The sequence below is a fragment of the Lepidochelys kempii genome, chromosome 10 (genome assembly GCF_965140285.1).
Source record: "Lepidochelys kempii isolate rLepKem1 chromosome 10, rLepKem1.hap1, whole genome shotgun sequence".
Lineage (NCBI taxonomy): Eukaryota > Metazoa > Chordata > Testudines > Cheloniidae > Lepidochelys > Lepidochelys kempii.
The window spans coordinates 15,153,566-15,168,987 of NC_136389.1; the positions used below are offsets into that span (position 1 = coordinate 15,153,566).

Below are 15,422 nucleotides of genomic sequence, written 5' to 3' on the forward strand. Positions count from 1 at the left end.
GTAAATAGTTTCTAGTTAGCGTGTGCTGGGTTCAGAAACAGAAGATTTTTCAGAATTAGTATTTATGTAAGTATGCAGTGTTGTTGTAATAGTGTTTGTCCCAAGATAATGGAGACAAGGCGGGTGAAGTAATATCTTTTATTGGACTAACTTCTGTTGGTGAGAGAGACAAGCTTACGCACAGGTCTTCTTGTCCAAGCTTGAAAGCTTGTCTCTCTCTCTCTCACTATCAGAAGTTAGCCCAATAAAAGATATTACCTCACCCACCTTGTTTCTATTTATGGAAGTGAGGGACTAATTGTTTTTCTAAATCCATATATGGTATAAGAAGGTGCTGTGCAAGCTTCTTCATGGGACTCTCCCAACGCCACTGAATCTTGAAATGCAATAACATCTGCTATTCCTGTCCGGTCTCTTATGCAAAGAGAAACAATCAAGTCACACTATATAGTGACTGTGTGCGATGTAGACCAGCAAACTCCTTTCTATTCATGACTTAATGCACTAGCTTCTCACCCTAATGATCTGGGTACAACATCTGGCTTAATGTCCCATACCAGCAAAGTCTTAAGCGAAACAAATCTGCTTAGCATTACAGAATTCTTTTTCTGAAAAAGAAAAGACTTTCAATTTATTTTATAAAATATGTGAACAGTATTTCAAATTCAAAGTAAAAAGGATTCAATAAGTATTACAGAAATGCATGTGTACAACTATACCAGAAAAATGTACTTGTGTAGCCACATCAATTCTGTAATTCTTTCCAGGTGGTCTAAGTCTGTATACGCTGAAATTTTTAAGTAACCTTACAAGGAACTCCATCCATCTGTTGCATAACACAGATGGACTTGTAATAAAAGGTGGCATTTAGCATATACTAGGAGCCTTAGGAATGTAGCTTTAAGACCAGAGGTTGCCTAATAAGGGTGATTTCTTGTACATGCTTCAACGTACTTCACTTTTTATATTAGGACACAAAGAGTGTTTAAAAATTCCTCAAAGTTTTGTCTCAAGTGAAAGTATCTAACTACTTTTGCACTATGTCTTCACAGAGGAGTCACTTTTTAAAAAAAAAAAAAAGTCTAGTAGCCATTTAGTTGTATAAAATTGGTCAAAATCTCTATATTGCTGACTTCTGAATGCCTTGAAAAAACAACACTTCTTTAAATAGGTTTGCTATATACAACATTCCTCCTGCCTTTTGACTGCTCTACAACAGTCAAAACTTTACAAAGTATTCATTAATCAAGCATATGGATAGCAAAGACCACATAATCTCTTGAGTGGAACCTAGAAAAGGACAAGAGGAAGGTTAAGTGGTCTTCAAGTGCATGTTGTTCAGCAGAATGAATTATAACCAGAACACAATAATGAACTCTAATGAATCAGGAAGGTCAATAGTAGGCAGCTACAAACCATACATTTTACAAATTACTAAGTGAAAACTAAGACCAATGCACTCTCCTTACATACCCGGTTCCTCATCTCAAATAAAGAAACACAGTATCTGTGTCACTTAATGAATTTAGAAAATCTGAGGGGAGGAGGTAGTATATATGGCACTATAGGCTTCTAAAGGTCACATTTAAAATAAGCCTCACATTAAACTACAAGAGCTGATTCGAAACCTGTTATCTCCAATGCATTAAACACATTTTGAACCTGCAGCCTGAAGATTTGTTTGATTTAAAAATCTTGGCACATCAGACAATTTGAAGCTTATCTGCAGTGACATCCGAAAGGTATAAGATGAGCTCATTACAGTAGCTCAGATCAGTAATACTAACTTGACAAAGTCATACCACGCTTTCTACCCCAGGTTCTTATTACTAGAAGTTTGTCAATTGGTGATAATTGCTTCCAGGACAAAACTACAAGTCTCCGGATAGGAATGATTTAAAAAAAATCTGAAAAAAAATTGTTCAGACATTCTGCTATTTCCCCACGCAACTATTACCCCCTTCCCACCTCAACTCCTTGCCTCCAGTCTCCTTGCCCAGCCAGTCCAGTTCACCCTTCCAAGCTCCTCATCCATTCTTTCTCTCCTCTCACCAGCTCCCCAGACCTCTCAGCAAAACTCAGTCTCTCCCCTAATGCCTGGCTCCTTGTCCCAGTCTCTTTGCTTAGCCAGTCCAAGTTCTCCCCCAATACCCTAGCTCCTTGCCTGATCAGTTGCCCATCCACCCATTCCCCACCACACTGGTTCGTGGTCACAGTCTTTGTCCAGCCAGTCCAAGGTCTTCCCCCTATCCCCACAGCTTCTCATTCAAATCTCATTACCTTCCCCAACCAACTGCTCCCACTCTCCCCCTATGACATTTCCCATCTTCCTCATCCACCCATGACTCATAGTCCTATCCTCCATGCCCATCCAGTCCCAGTCTCACCAGACTCCTTGTGCTAATATATACTTCTTTGACACCCCACTTGGTCTGGCTTTTGTCCCCTCTGCATTTGAATCAGATGGCTTTCTCCTTCATGCTGTCTGGGTGCCAGCAGGGGGTTCACTGAGAGCACAGGATAGGCTCCCTGGTCTCAGTTCCAGTGCCCAACCCCACTCCAGCCCGGAGTAGATGAGAGCAGCGATATTCAGACCTCACTGGTTCAGGAGCCAAATTAGCAATCAACATTACCCAAAAAAGTCTTATATATAAAAATAAAATAATAAATAATAATTTTATCAACTACAACTGGTTAACATAGTAAACGCTTCCTGATTAATTAATAATTAAATCACACACTCTTAATATGTGCTGCACAGAGCTGCAGAAGACCCATTTAAGAGCCACTTGCAGCTTGCGAGCCTCAGTCTGGGTATCACTGCATTAGAGGGACAATCATCTTCATTCCTGGAGCCCTGGGCTGAAGTAGCTTAGTCACCATCTGGGCACGGCACATGTGCAGTCTGGCCAGTGCTAGGAGCTGGGAGAGGTTGGGGCATATTCAGTGAGCGTGGAATCTTCAGATATTTTAACTGTAATGCACTAGCAAGTCTCTACGAAGCACATGCAAACTGTAATATAACTTGGCCACATTTGGAGGGATTTTTACAAGGCTGAAAAAAGGCACATCCCTGACACAAAGGGCACCCCCCCCCCCCCATCAAATCTGAAGTCCCTGTTCTGAAGTATGGGGATACTAGAGCATTTCAAAGAAGATGTCTCAAAAGTTCAACACAGGCAAAACAATATTTCTTTTTTTTCCCCTAGCCCTGGTCTCAGAAACAGCTGAACCTTTTTAGGAGGAAATTAAAAATCACCTTGAGGCAGACACCCAGCATGGAAAATTATACCCTAAATGGTTAAAGATTGGCAAAGTAATAAACAACTGAAAACAGGGTCTTATAATGGGAAGTGTCGGGCAACCTTAATAATAGGTGGTGCTAGCAGCCCTGCCAATAATATGGTTATTTAAAATGTAGTTTTAAAGTTTAAAGTTGAGTGGATTTGCTGTTATTTGAGACTCATTTTGAAATAAAATTAAGTAGACACAAAAAAAGGCGAAACCCAACAGTTACTTCAGAGGTCTTTTATAATTTAAACAGAAAGTGGAAGAATATTAACGTGGGAAACAGTCCTCCTCCAATAGGTCACACAGTATAAATATCCCTTCTGAAAGCAAAACAAATATACTATTATGGCATTGCAGAGCAGAGCAATAAAATTGAAGAAAAATTAGAACAGGTATTTGCCAAGCATGTAATTGCCATGTGTCAGTCACAGCATATAAACAGCCTGCAGCCCCAGTTTGCAATATTTGTTTCACTAAAATAATATCTGCTGGCATTATCAAGAGCTATGACAACAGCAAGTACACTCCAAATCTCAGGCATTCTGTATTTAAACCTAGCAAATAAAATTTCATGTGTGGCTTACTCCATTCTCTCTTTCATAGACCTAGCACTAGTCTGCCAATCCTACCTATCAGCATATTAATGACAAACGGAGGCAGAGGGATGTTTCTTTTGTTGAAGTAGCTTGTGCATTACTAATAATTAATGTAGTTTTATTTGAAATAATGTGGTCTACATTAAAATAGATCAAGTTTTAGGTTTTCAGCATTATGCCCTGAGGTTGCTTTTCAATTCTACTGCTGCAAGCTTAACAGGGTGGATCTGGGTGAGGGAAAAAATACTGCAGTTCTGTGGCATGCACCCCATTTCCCCAAATCACCCAAAAACCTTGCACCACAATTCCACAGGGCTCGAGCGCCACAGCTGTGGGAAGGAAACAAGTCCAGGTAAAACCAGGGGATGCTTACTTTCCATGATCTCATTTTCCCTTCCACAATCTCATATTTTAGCAGAATGAAGGCAGGCACTGGACTTCTATGAAAAAAACTCCAGCCCTCTCTGGATATCCTGGAATTTAACTATGTCTCTTGCAATCTTGGAATATCAGAACAAATGGAAACAAGCATCCCCCTCCCTACAAAGGGTCAATTAAGGGAAACCAAAATTTATCCAGACAGTTTCCTGGTGTATGCAGGTTTTCCTATGTAGATATCAATCTCGGCCTTTGCACACCCTAACAGCCTTGCAAAACTATACACAGTAGATGGTTGTGGAAGCAGTAATGTTTATTATAAGACTCTGAAGGAAAGGGCAATGTGTTCTCATCCTCTATCACTTAAAATTCTGTTAAATTCTGTTCTGCGGAAAAGGACCTAGGGGTGACAGTGGACGAGAAGCTGGATATGAGTCAGCAGTGTGCCCTTGTTGCCAAGAAGGCCAATGGCATTTTGGGATGTATAAGTAGGGGCATAGCCAGCAGATCGAGGGACGTGATCGTCCCCCTCTATTTGACATTGGTGAGGCCTCATCTGGAGTACTGTGTCCAGTTTTGGGCCCCACACTACAAGAAGGATGTGGATAAATTGGAGAGAGTCTGGCGAAGGGCAACAAAAATGATTAGGGGTCTGGAATACAGGACTTATGAGGAGAGGCTGAGGGAACTGGGATTGTTTAGTCTGCAGAAGAGAAGAATGAGGGGGGATTTGATAGCTGCTTTCAACTACCTGAGAGGTGGTTCCAGAGAGGATGGTTCTAGACTATTCTCAGTGGTAGAAGAGAACAGGACAAGGAGTAATGGTCTCAAGTTGCAGTGGGGGAGGTTTAGATTGGATATTAGGAAAAACTTTTTCACTAGGAGGGTGGTGAAACACTGGAATGCATTACCTAGGGAGGTGGTAGAATCTTCTTCCTTAGAAGTTTTTAAGGTCAGGCTTGACAAAGCCCTGGCTGGGATGATTTAATTGGTGATTGGTCCTGCTTTGAGAAGGGGGTTGGACTAGATGACCTCCTGAGGTCCCTTCCAACCCTGATATTCTATGATTCTATGAAAATCATAGCATCTAAATTTACATTAACACTGCAGACAGAGGGCTTTTCCATTTAAAAACTGGGAGTTTAGTTACAATCTATCCATCCACAGAAGGTACAACAGTTTGATTTTCACATCACCATCCCTTGTTTCCTGGAACAACCAACCATAAAGAGATAAACAAAATCTATTTTCCCCATCCCTATCTTGCCCCTACCATCTTACACCTATTTTTAGGTTTAATTTATCCCCATACCACACAAACCCACAAGTTTTGGTTTGATGTTTAGGATTTCCCCCCCCCCCCCCAGATATGTTTTTTATGCAGCACTGTAAATGCTTCTGCAAGCTTCCCTATAAATCACTACTAGCACCAGCATGTTCACCATTTAGCCACTAGGTGCTTTTTAATATTTTGACACCATGTCCCAACCTTCACGCACTCTGGTGATTACAAAGCTTCCTTATGATTCAGAATTGATATTTCATAACAGGGTAGCAAAGATGGGGAAAAAGTAAAAAGAGAGACCCAAGTTGCTCTGTTGAAACAATATGCTCTGGTTGCTAAAATACCCAGCTATGTACTACATAGAAGAAAATCCCCTAAGAGGGGTTTACTGCTTCTGTGAAATGAGTTGTAATGCTGACTTTGAAGAAACACAAATCAGCACAATGAACAATGAAATAACACATTCTCTCTGCACATTCTCAAAGAAAAATATTCACCTGCACCAGTGCCTCCTTCATAGCAGTCCAGTTTGAGACTCTCCATGCACATTCGAGTACCAGATAGGGATTTATATGGCCCTTTGACTGGCCATACTCTGTCAAAGGTTCCCACTGGTTCAACTCTTTTGAGCAGCTACGAAAATGAAAACACGGTGTTAGCAAGACTTACTTAAAAGTGACTTTAAGCATTTCATATCAGGAGACCATCTGCATTCGTGTATGTTTGAAAAATGCTTAGAAGGCATTGCAATGGCTGTAAATAGACTGCAGGATTAAAAACAAACAGCAACAAAACCAACCATAATATAGAAGTGTATGAAGAGGGGGAAACTGCACTTTCATGTGACCCAGACCTCAATATTAAATGGAAAAATAAATTCCATGTGAAGTCTGTTTCCACAAACAGCAAATTAATACTTTTGCAATGATTTATGTATAGCAGTTCTGAAGTCTGTTAAAGGAGTAGCAATATAATATTTTATTCCCCTAAATTTCTCTGTATCTTAAATGTGCTGGGCTTAGTTTACTTTAGTAACCGATGTTTTAAACTACTAGAATAAGTCTTTTGTATTGCTTTGTAACATCGTTTTGCTCCAATTTTAAAATCTTACCGAATCCAATGGTCTTCCCAGAGTTGATACTCAGGGAAGATAGCAGGGGAGGCATTATTTCGTTCATGTTCCTTTTTGGCTTTTTCCATTGCTTTTTCGTATGTTTCTTGTGCCTTAAAAAAATAAAATAAAATAAAAGGCACTTCATTTTAGTTTTGTATCTGCTCTAAACATATATCTGATTGCATGTCATTAAGATGTTTTTTGAAGACACATACATGATTTAAAAACGCTCTTTAAATACCTCTATTATCAGGTCCTATAATAAATTAGGAGATTAGGAGCATTAACTTATTTTCCTATTTACAATTTTATGCTTCTTAGTCAAATTAATGATGTACTGCAAGAAACTAATTTTAGCTATATTCAAACATCTCTTATCAAGGTACCATGGAGTCTTAAACTAATACTTCAAACAGAAGAAGTTTTATTTGAGACATTATCCTCAACTCAAATGAATTTTCTATTTGTTCTTATTAATAATAAAGTACACATTTTGTGGGCTTTTAGTATGCTTATACCTGATAGTTAATCTATATAAAGCAAAGTTTAACAATGTACTTGTATTGTGCAAATACTACCTGTTCAAAAAAGCCATGTTGTTCATAAGCAATAGCAGTTGCTGTCTCTGGAAATTTACAGCGCTTTTGCCATAGTCCAGCCCACATATCCTCCTCTTGTAACAGAGAGTACAGCTCAGCTAGGGAATCCAGTATTTCCTAAAAAAAACCACAGCAAATAACCAAGCACATTCTTCTAAGGTCAAAACGTTGCTGGATTTTTGTGATCAATTTTTTTATTAAGTAAATGCCTTACACATTAAAGTATGTTAGTTGGCGTATTTTAAAGTAAAGTGTATGATAAAAACACCACACAACATACTGTAAGAAAGAAAGACGTGAAAACAACAATTAAGTTCTAAATATGATATTTTTTAATTTTATGTATAGCTCTCCACTGTATAATCACTCTTTAAAAACCCAGGAAGTAAGTGGTCTGTTATCACCTGATATATAAAAAATTAACAATGCACCATATTATAATTCAACTGCTCTCAAAACTTGCTCACCTGTTGACCTGGCTTGTCATATTAGGTCTTTTTATGGTAATTAACATGATAGCTACACACTTTAGCACTCAGTTTGGACAGATACTTTCATGTTTAACTTTTTATGTCAGCTGGTTATGGTCACCCTAGGTCTTCTCTGCTTTTAGTAGGCTATCATAAGTGAATTAATGTTATTCCTTACCTGTTGAGGAGGGGTTATGCTTTCCTGCTCATAAAATTCTGTTGTCTGCTTAGGTTTAATCTGAAGACTCAATCCTTTTTCAAAGGCTTGATGTTCCAGCATCAATGTGGAACGGAACCATAGGTTGTGAGTTTTACCCAAGTACTTAAGCACACAGGGCCTGATGGGAATGGGAGGAACACACTGTGACATTGCTTCCACAAAACAATTTAGTGCACTCGGTTGGCAGTCTCGCTGCACTTGGTGGCTACCACTGCATAAGAAAGGGCTTATTTCACCTGCAAGAGCCTGGAATTAAACAACAGAAACAGTGACTATTTCATTCAGACGATTCCAACACTTAGGACATATTTAAAGTCTTACTAATGATATACAGATCAGGGAATTTTCATATAGTAGTTAAAACATGAAAAGATTAATTCCCTTTGAAATCTGAAGAGACCAATTTCTTTCAAAAGCAACCAGTATTAAGACATATAGCTGGAGGAAACACTAGAAATGGATTTTTTTAAAGTGAGGGAACAAGTAATTATGGCAGAAAATTACAATCTACTGAAACACCAGCTACTACCAAAAAGACACAAAAATGATTCTCACATGCTGCTGTCTATCAGATAAAATTTTCCACAATCGGGAGAAAAGCTGGATCCAAGTCTTCTCTGCTAATGGTGTAGAGATATGACACAACTGAACAAAGGCACTTAATAACGCTCCAGTCTAGAAATAGAGAAACAATTAGGGATGCAAAAGAAAAAAAAAGACCTTTCAATGAATTTGCACCATGAAAGAGTTACTGTATAATACAGTCCAGCAGCTAAGCTTCCCCAAGATGTGTGCAAGCAGTTACATTACTTGCTTTACCAAGTGTTCCATAACCAATACAATTTTTCAAAATTTCCCTTTGGTGGAAAGAGAAAACTATTGTGAAATAAATGTAATCATATTCCAATGTTTATTAAAACAACAACTCATGACTATAACAGCTACAAATAAAAAAGCAAGAAGCTCTCATGGAAGAGAAGAGAAAAGGGTGACCAATGGGGTTGCTCTCTATTTGGTGGTAAGACAAAACAAGCGGGCTAATTGGCTAGATCTACTGATATGATCAGAGTACCACAAAATAGCGGTCATCTAACAATTAGCTTCTTATGAATTATTAAAAGACAGTGCTGTTTATAATCTGTTACCACGCTTTACTAATTGATTTAATCCTTTCTTGTGTTTTCATGGCACTAGTTTTCTTATCTAAATGCAACAGATATTTTGTTCAATTCTAAATGCAATAGGTGTATCTGGCAAAACCTTTATTGATGTGTACTGAGGTTAGGAGCCCAAATCACCTGATTTCACCCACTCAAAGGCAGGGTTTTCCAGATGCCCTGTTTACCCACATGTGGCCCTTCAGACTGAGTACCAGCATGATAGTACATAATTTCCACTAACAAAAGTAACTGGAAATACAATTAGCAACTTTTCAAATTGTCAGTAGAACTAAGCAGTTCTCACTTTATTCCTTAATGAAGACACTCACTCAAGCTTGCTTAACCTCAAGGTTTTGGAGATAAATTAGGCCCTTATTATTGCTTGCAAAAGCTCAAGACTGTTGAGGTGGCCAAAGCAATCAGCACCACAAGTACCACAGGAGCAGCAGTGGCAGCCAGGAAAGTGACATAAAATATACACCTCTACCCCAATATAACGTGAATCTGGATATAATGCGGTAAAGCAGCGCTCCGGGGAGCAAGGCTGCTTTACCTCATTATATCCGAATTCATGTTACCACAAGCAGTTCCTCTACGCCCCCCGCCCACTTGCTGAGCCCCTCCCCCGCCCCAGCTCACCTCTGCCTCCTTCCACGAGCGTGCCGTTGCTCCGCTTCTCCCCCCTCCCTCCCAGGCTTGCCACGAGTCAGCTGTTTGGCACGGCAAGCCTGGGAGGGAGACAGGGAGGGTGGAGAAGTGGAGCGGTGGTGGAGCACTCAGGGGAGGAGGCGGAGGTAAGCTGGGGCGGCGGGGGCGCAGTGAGGGCCGCAGCAAGTAACCGGGGGCGCAGAAGAACCGCTCCCTTCCCCAACTCACCTTCGCTCCGCCTCCTCCCCTGAGCGACCTCCACTTCCTTCCTTCCTTCCAGCGCCAATCAGCTGAGGGGGTTGGGGGGGAGCAGAGTGGCAGCGGCACGCTCAGGGGGAGAGGCGGAGGCAGAGCGGAGGTAAGCTGGGGCGAGGAGTGATTCCTCTCCCTACCCTGATATAACGTGGTCTCACCTATAAGATGGTAAGATTTTTTGGTTCCAGAGGACCGCGTTACATCGGGGTAGAGGTGTATTAGCGGCGGGACAGGACCAGGTAAAACAGGCTGCAGAGATTACACCTCTTGAATCTCTGAGCCCTATTGTTTTCAGAACTTGGGCAAAGTGAAGACTATGCTTTTTCTTCCAAATGGAGGAGAGAAATATGATGGCATAGGTATAGAATGGAGTTAGATGCTGGGGGAGAGGACCAGGAGAAAGCCAAATGTAAAAGTTAGTAGGCTCTAGTTTTCAAAAGACTTATGAAATATACAGTATTAGCATAAAATAAAATGAACAGTGGAACCAAAGAAACAAAAAAGAATTCATTTGTGCGCATCACAGTTTGGGGATTTCAATACTGCAGCAATGGTTTTCATGCTATACGACCGATAACTTATACCAACCTTCACTTCTCGAAGAGAGTCAAGGAACTTGTCATGCCTGTTGGTCAACATGTGCAGTTGGTTGCCTATGTCTTTCTCAGAAAGTTCTTTGGTTTTAGGCGTACTCGTCTGATCTCCTGGAGCCAATTCAATGTCAATCTCCACATCCTACACAAAAGTAAGGCCAATTAGAATGCTGATACTTTCAAGTAAGTAATTATCACCGCTCCATTTCTGTACAAATATAAAAAAAAAAAGTGTTCTACTCATTATTTCAGCCCTTGTTACCTATTATTGTCATTTTTTTTAGGATTTGAAAATTTAATTCCCACTGTTAAGGGAGAAAGAAAGGGCCAAACAGTCATCTAGAATAGACGGAAGATTAAAAAAAAAAAAGATGAATTAACATGGGTTCACAGAGCTAGTAAGTCCAATGGTAGTAAACCATTGTTTCAAATTTAATTACAACTACATCTACTTAACTTCATTATTCGTTTACACTAGGTGTCACTGCACATTACTTTACACACGTGTATAGCAATTCAGACTAGCATGAGGATGTGTCCCATAAACTGTGCTTGGTGAGACATCATCATCTCCTGTAAAATAAAAATAAAATGTTACCTCTTCTTTGGATTCGCTGTTTTCTCTTTCTCGAGGCTCTTGTTTGACATGGGTTACCATAGCAAATGCTGCCCGATCGTGACTGTCAGCAAGGTTGATTACATTAGTGATAGATGGAAGCATGGCTCCCTGACAGCTTGTGCCAATTGTAGTATTTCTTTCACACACTGCCAACAGGAGCTAAGAAATTAAAAAACAAGGCAAAGATTTTAACCCAGTGTGTGTGATGTATTTAAGCACACATGCCCTTGATTTATTTTTTATTACACCTTTTTTCCTAGACATAAGAGGACTCTGTCCTTCTCAAATCCACCGTGAATGGCGGGAGGACAACGTTCAGCAGCTTGAACTTCCCTTTAGTAATTGAGTTTGGATGTCAGGCTGGCCTGAATGAGTCAGAATTTTATCTACTTTTCATCAGAGCAATTATTTCTACCAACTGGTTCATGCGCAGAAGCCAAGGACCAACTAGTTTCTTAATTTTTTTTTATTAAAAACCATTGTTGTGTTTGACATATCCCTCACTCTCCCTGTGTTTCTGAAATAGGCACAAATTCAAACACATCTTAAAAGAACAAAGATTTAGACTGAACAGAACAACAGAAAGGAAATGCAATTACATTCTCTGCTGTATATGTTCAAGCACAAAAGGGTCAATAAGGAAGTTAAGATGGCAACTGAAGTTGCCGAGCAGTTGGAGAAAACTGGATAGTGAGAGTCTAGGACATGGACATTTGGCCATTAATCTGCACCTCTGCTGGCAGTATCAGAAGGGCCAAAGATTGAATGGGCATGGAGTATCTTGTCTTTGCTAGATGTTCCCCTTTTGGTCAGAGCTGAGGTTTATCAATAGGGGAGAAGCTTGAAGTCCTGCTGTTCATGCCACACATATTCAGAGAACAAAGTGTACTTCCATCTTCAGCTAATCACCTTCTGTCACTGATATGTGGTAGGTCATTGTGCCTTTGGGGTTGCCATTTGATTATAGCTCCAACAGAAAATGTATTGCCATACGTTAGGACAGTAAGATTAGAGACCCCATAAGGACACATAGGGAACAGGAGTCTTCTGCATTTAAGCATCATATTTTCATGGAATTTTTTTTAATTAGTGTCTAAATCTACATAATATATACAATTTTCCACTAAAATACATGGCTTACCTAAATAGAGATGTAGAAGATTCCTCCTGTTCCTTGTCACACTGAAAGCTGCTCTGATTTTTCTCAGATGATGAAGAAGTTAATAAAATGACTGCTTTGTGCTTGGTTATTTTATACTCAAATTTTGAAATACAGGTCATTTCAAAGAAATTGGTGATTTAGTTATGTTTTGTTTTAGATAAAGTGATCAGAAACCAGGTTTCACACCACAGCGATCCCCCTTTAAAATCTCTCTCAGCAACAGTTCTGACACTCCATTCTGATCTGTCTTTTCGGATTCAATCTGCCAAAAAGATTCCTCCTCCAGTCATTTTTTGTTTGCAAGTCATTTTTTGCTTAAAGAAAATCTGAGCACTGACTAGGCTTTTCTCAGATAAACTGAAGCCTTAAAGCTTTAAAAGTCACTGGAGTCACTGTCAACTGGATTCAAGAACATGGTTGCAGAGATTTCCCAGACATCAGCTTTCCAATATTTAAAAGCTTAGTACTTATTTTAAAATGTTCTGAGCCTCTAAAATGGCACCCTTGATATGCGGAGTTTTACAGGGCTATATCACTTTTCAAGATACACAATACAGCTACACATTCATAAGGGAAAGGAGGAGCAAATATCATTTATAAAATTACATTCACGGTTCTCATAAAAAATGGTTTTCCTACCTCAATGCATTGCTTAATCCAAAAGTGGTTTCCCATTGCTTCCCAGTTTTGAGAACAAGTTACATAAAGTAGGCGTTCATAGACACGACGCTTCATAGAATTGTCAAAGACCTCAAAAAATTTGGCTCGGATGAGCGGCTGAGCACAACGCAGCCCCGAAAGGAATGCAGGTTCAAGTTTAGCAGTGAGCTCGCTTCCAGAAAGATTCTCATCCCTAGGAAGAAAACATAAGCAATTGATAATACACAGGCCTGTGAAAGCGTAACCTATTTATTTAGCCGGAGGATATTTTCTTTTGTTCTTCCAATTTCTGGAAGATGTTAATATCTAGAGTCAAGTGTGGCTTTATCTACTGCCAAAAAAAGCATAAGTTTCTGTGACATATCAAAAAGTCCCTTCAGAACATCTCACATGGAGTCAGATCACAAGAACAAATACCACAATGGCCAAGAGACCCACCATGTCCAATGGAAGTCACTATTTATCTCTCTGGATTAGCTCTCCAACAAACCTTCCTACAAGCTTAATGTTATAGGGCTCAAATTAGTAATGCAATGTTTCAGTGGTTTCAATATGAGTCCATTGTCCAGATTGGGCAAGCTGGAATTTTGGGTGGTGGAATCACCCCTGCACCACGCAGTTATGCAAACTGCTTTTAGAACATCTCACACTCAAACTAGAAGTTCATGTGTATACAATGCTAATCACTATAGACAATAATTGTTAGCCAGGTGCCATACATGCAGGGGCAGACGTTTGAGAAGAACATTTAAGAATATATTAGTACATGACACAAAACTCCCCTGCAATCCGCAGAAAATTCCTGGTTAAGTGTCAAGCTTTGTCTTTACTGGGAAGTAGCCCTGATTTCAGTCATGAGCATAGCCGCATAAGTGCACACTTCTATTTTGGATAAGGCAATCTTTGATTTGCACTGGTGGAGGTTATTTCTGCTTGAAATACCCAGGTAAGCTCCACTGATGCAAACTGAGGCTTGCTTTGTCTACAACTAAGGGTTTGCACCATTGTTGCTACTCTGCTAGCTGGCTATGAATGGCTGAAAACAAGGCATATGTTTAAAGTACAAAATTCCTTAGTGGCCATTATAACTTACTAGAAGTGCACACACGATCTTGTGGTGAGGCAATTACTGTAAAATGTTTTTCTATACAGGGCTAGAAGACTCAAGTGTGGCTATCTAAGAGCATGGCTACACTGGAAACTTCAAAGTGCTCCCGTGGCAGTGCTTTGAAGTGCAAGTGTGGTCGTGCGAGAGCTCTCCCAGTGCTCCTGGTAATTCACCTCTCGGAGCCTGTTTACACAAGTACTTTAAAGCACTCTGACTTGGTGCACTCAGGGGGGTGATTTTTCATACAGAGCGCTATAAAATGTAAGTGTAGCCAAGCCCTTAGTAACTAGAAAAATATGCATTACAATAAGTTTCCAGGAGAAAAGCTTCATACAAAGGGGAAAGGAGGGACACTGCACTAGCAGTCAATTCTATCTCTGCAACATGATCAACTATGAAGATGCCACAGCCCCTTTTCTTTTTGCTTGGAGCAAGGGCTGCAAAAAGATTTTGTATCTGAAGATCTAATGTGAATATGTAAATATGTTCACTCCAGTCTCAGTGAAATAAACTGATTGTGCATTTTACAACAAATCTACTATAGCCCTAAAAGATGGATAGCATGTTATAAAGGTCATGTATGGTACAAATTATGAACCAATAAGCTGTAATACTTGATTAATTGCTATAATTACCTATAGACATAGTTAACAAGGTCTAAGAACTGGGCATTTAATTCAAGGTCTTCTGGAAAACGCTTTTCAATGTAGGTCATCATTTTCACTAGCAAAATGGACTTCTCCCGGAGAGTAGGTGTCTGTTAAAATGAGACATGATTAATTTTCTCAATTCATCTTAAAACACAAGGAGAAATGGCATGTTCAAAGTACAATTTAGCCATCCTCTACACCATTTTTTTCACTCCTACGCTACTGAAAAATGGCTTTACACAAGGTCATGCTTTCTAAAAGTATAAAACCCAAAAACTCTAAAGTATTTATAGTTCTAGAATAGATACTATGCTGGAAATATAAATGGATGCTATGGATAAATAAATAAAGCTATGGATGCTTAAAATCATTAAAAAAGATAAAAGTTTAATTGTTTAATAGCTAGTGCCACTATATAAATCTATGGTACACCCACACCTTGAATACTGCATGCAGTTCTGGTCACCCCATCTCAAAAACATATTAGAATTGGAAGAAGGGCAACAAAAATGATTAGGGGTTTGGAACAGCTCCCACATGAGGAGAGATTAAAAAGGCTGGGACAGTTCATATTAGGAAATAAAGAGATGACTAAGGGGGGATATGATGGAGGT

At 39.6% G+C, this 15,422-nt stretch overlaps 1 protein-coding gene across 20 annotated transcripts in view; it reads right to left on the minus strand.

The window, feature by feature from the left end:
- TRRAP (transformation/transcription domain associated protein) overlaps positions 1 to 15,422 on the minus strand; it is a 154,701-nt gene that overhangs the window by 62,733 nt on the left and 76,546 nt on the right. For all 20 annotated transcript variants that reach the window (XM_073362108.2, XM_078854548.1, XM_073362109.2 and 17 more), the window contains 9 exons: positions 14,794 to 14,915; positions 13,030 to 13,243; positions 11,208 to 11,387; positions 10,605 to 10,751; positions 8,509 to 8,628; positions 7,912 to 8,199; positions 7,243 to 7,380; positions 6,662 to 6,774; positions 6,048 to 6,183 (listed from right to left, as the gene is read on the minus strand). In XM_073362108.2, coding sequence (XP_073218209.1) covers positions 6,048 to 6,183; positions 6,662 to 6,774; positions 7,243 to 7,380; positions 7,912 to 8,199; positions 8,509 to 8,628; positions 10,605 to 10,751; positions 11,208 to 11,387; positions 13,030 to 13,243; positions 14,794 to 14,915 — 1,458 coding nt within the window. The remainder of the gene's footprint in view (positions 1 to 6,047; positions 6,184 to 6,661; positions 6,775 to 7,242; positions 7,381 to 7,911; positions 8,200 to 8,508; positions 8,629 to 10,604; positions 10,752 to 11,207; positions 11,388 to 13,029; positions 13,244 to 14,793; positions 14,916 to 15,422) is intronic.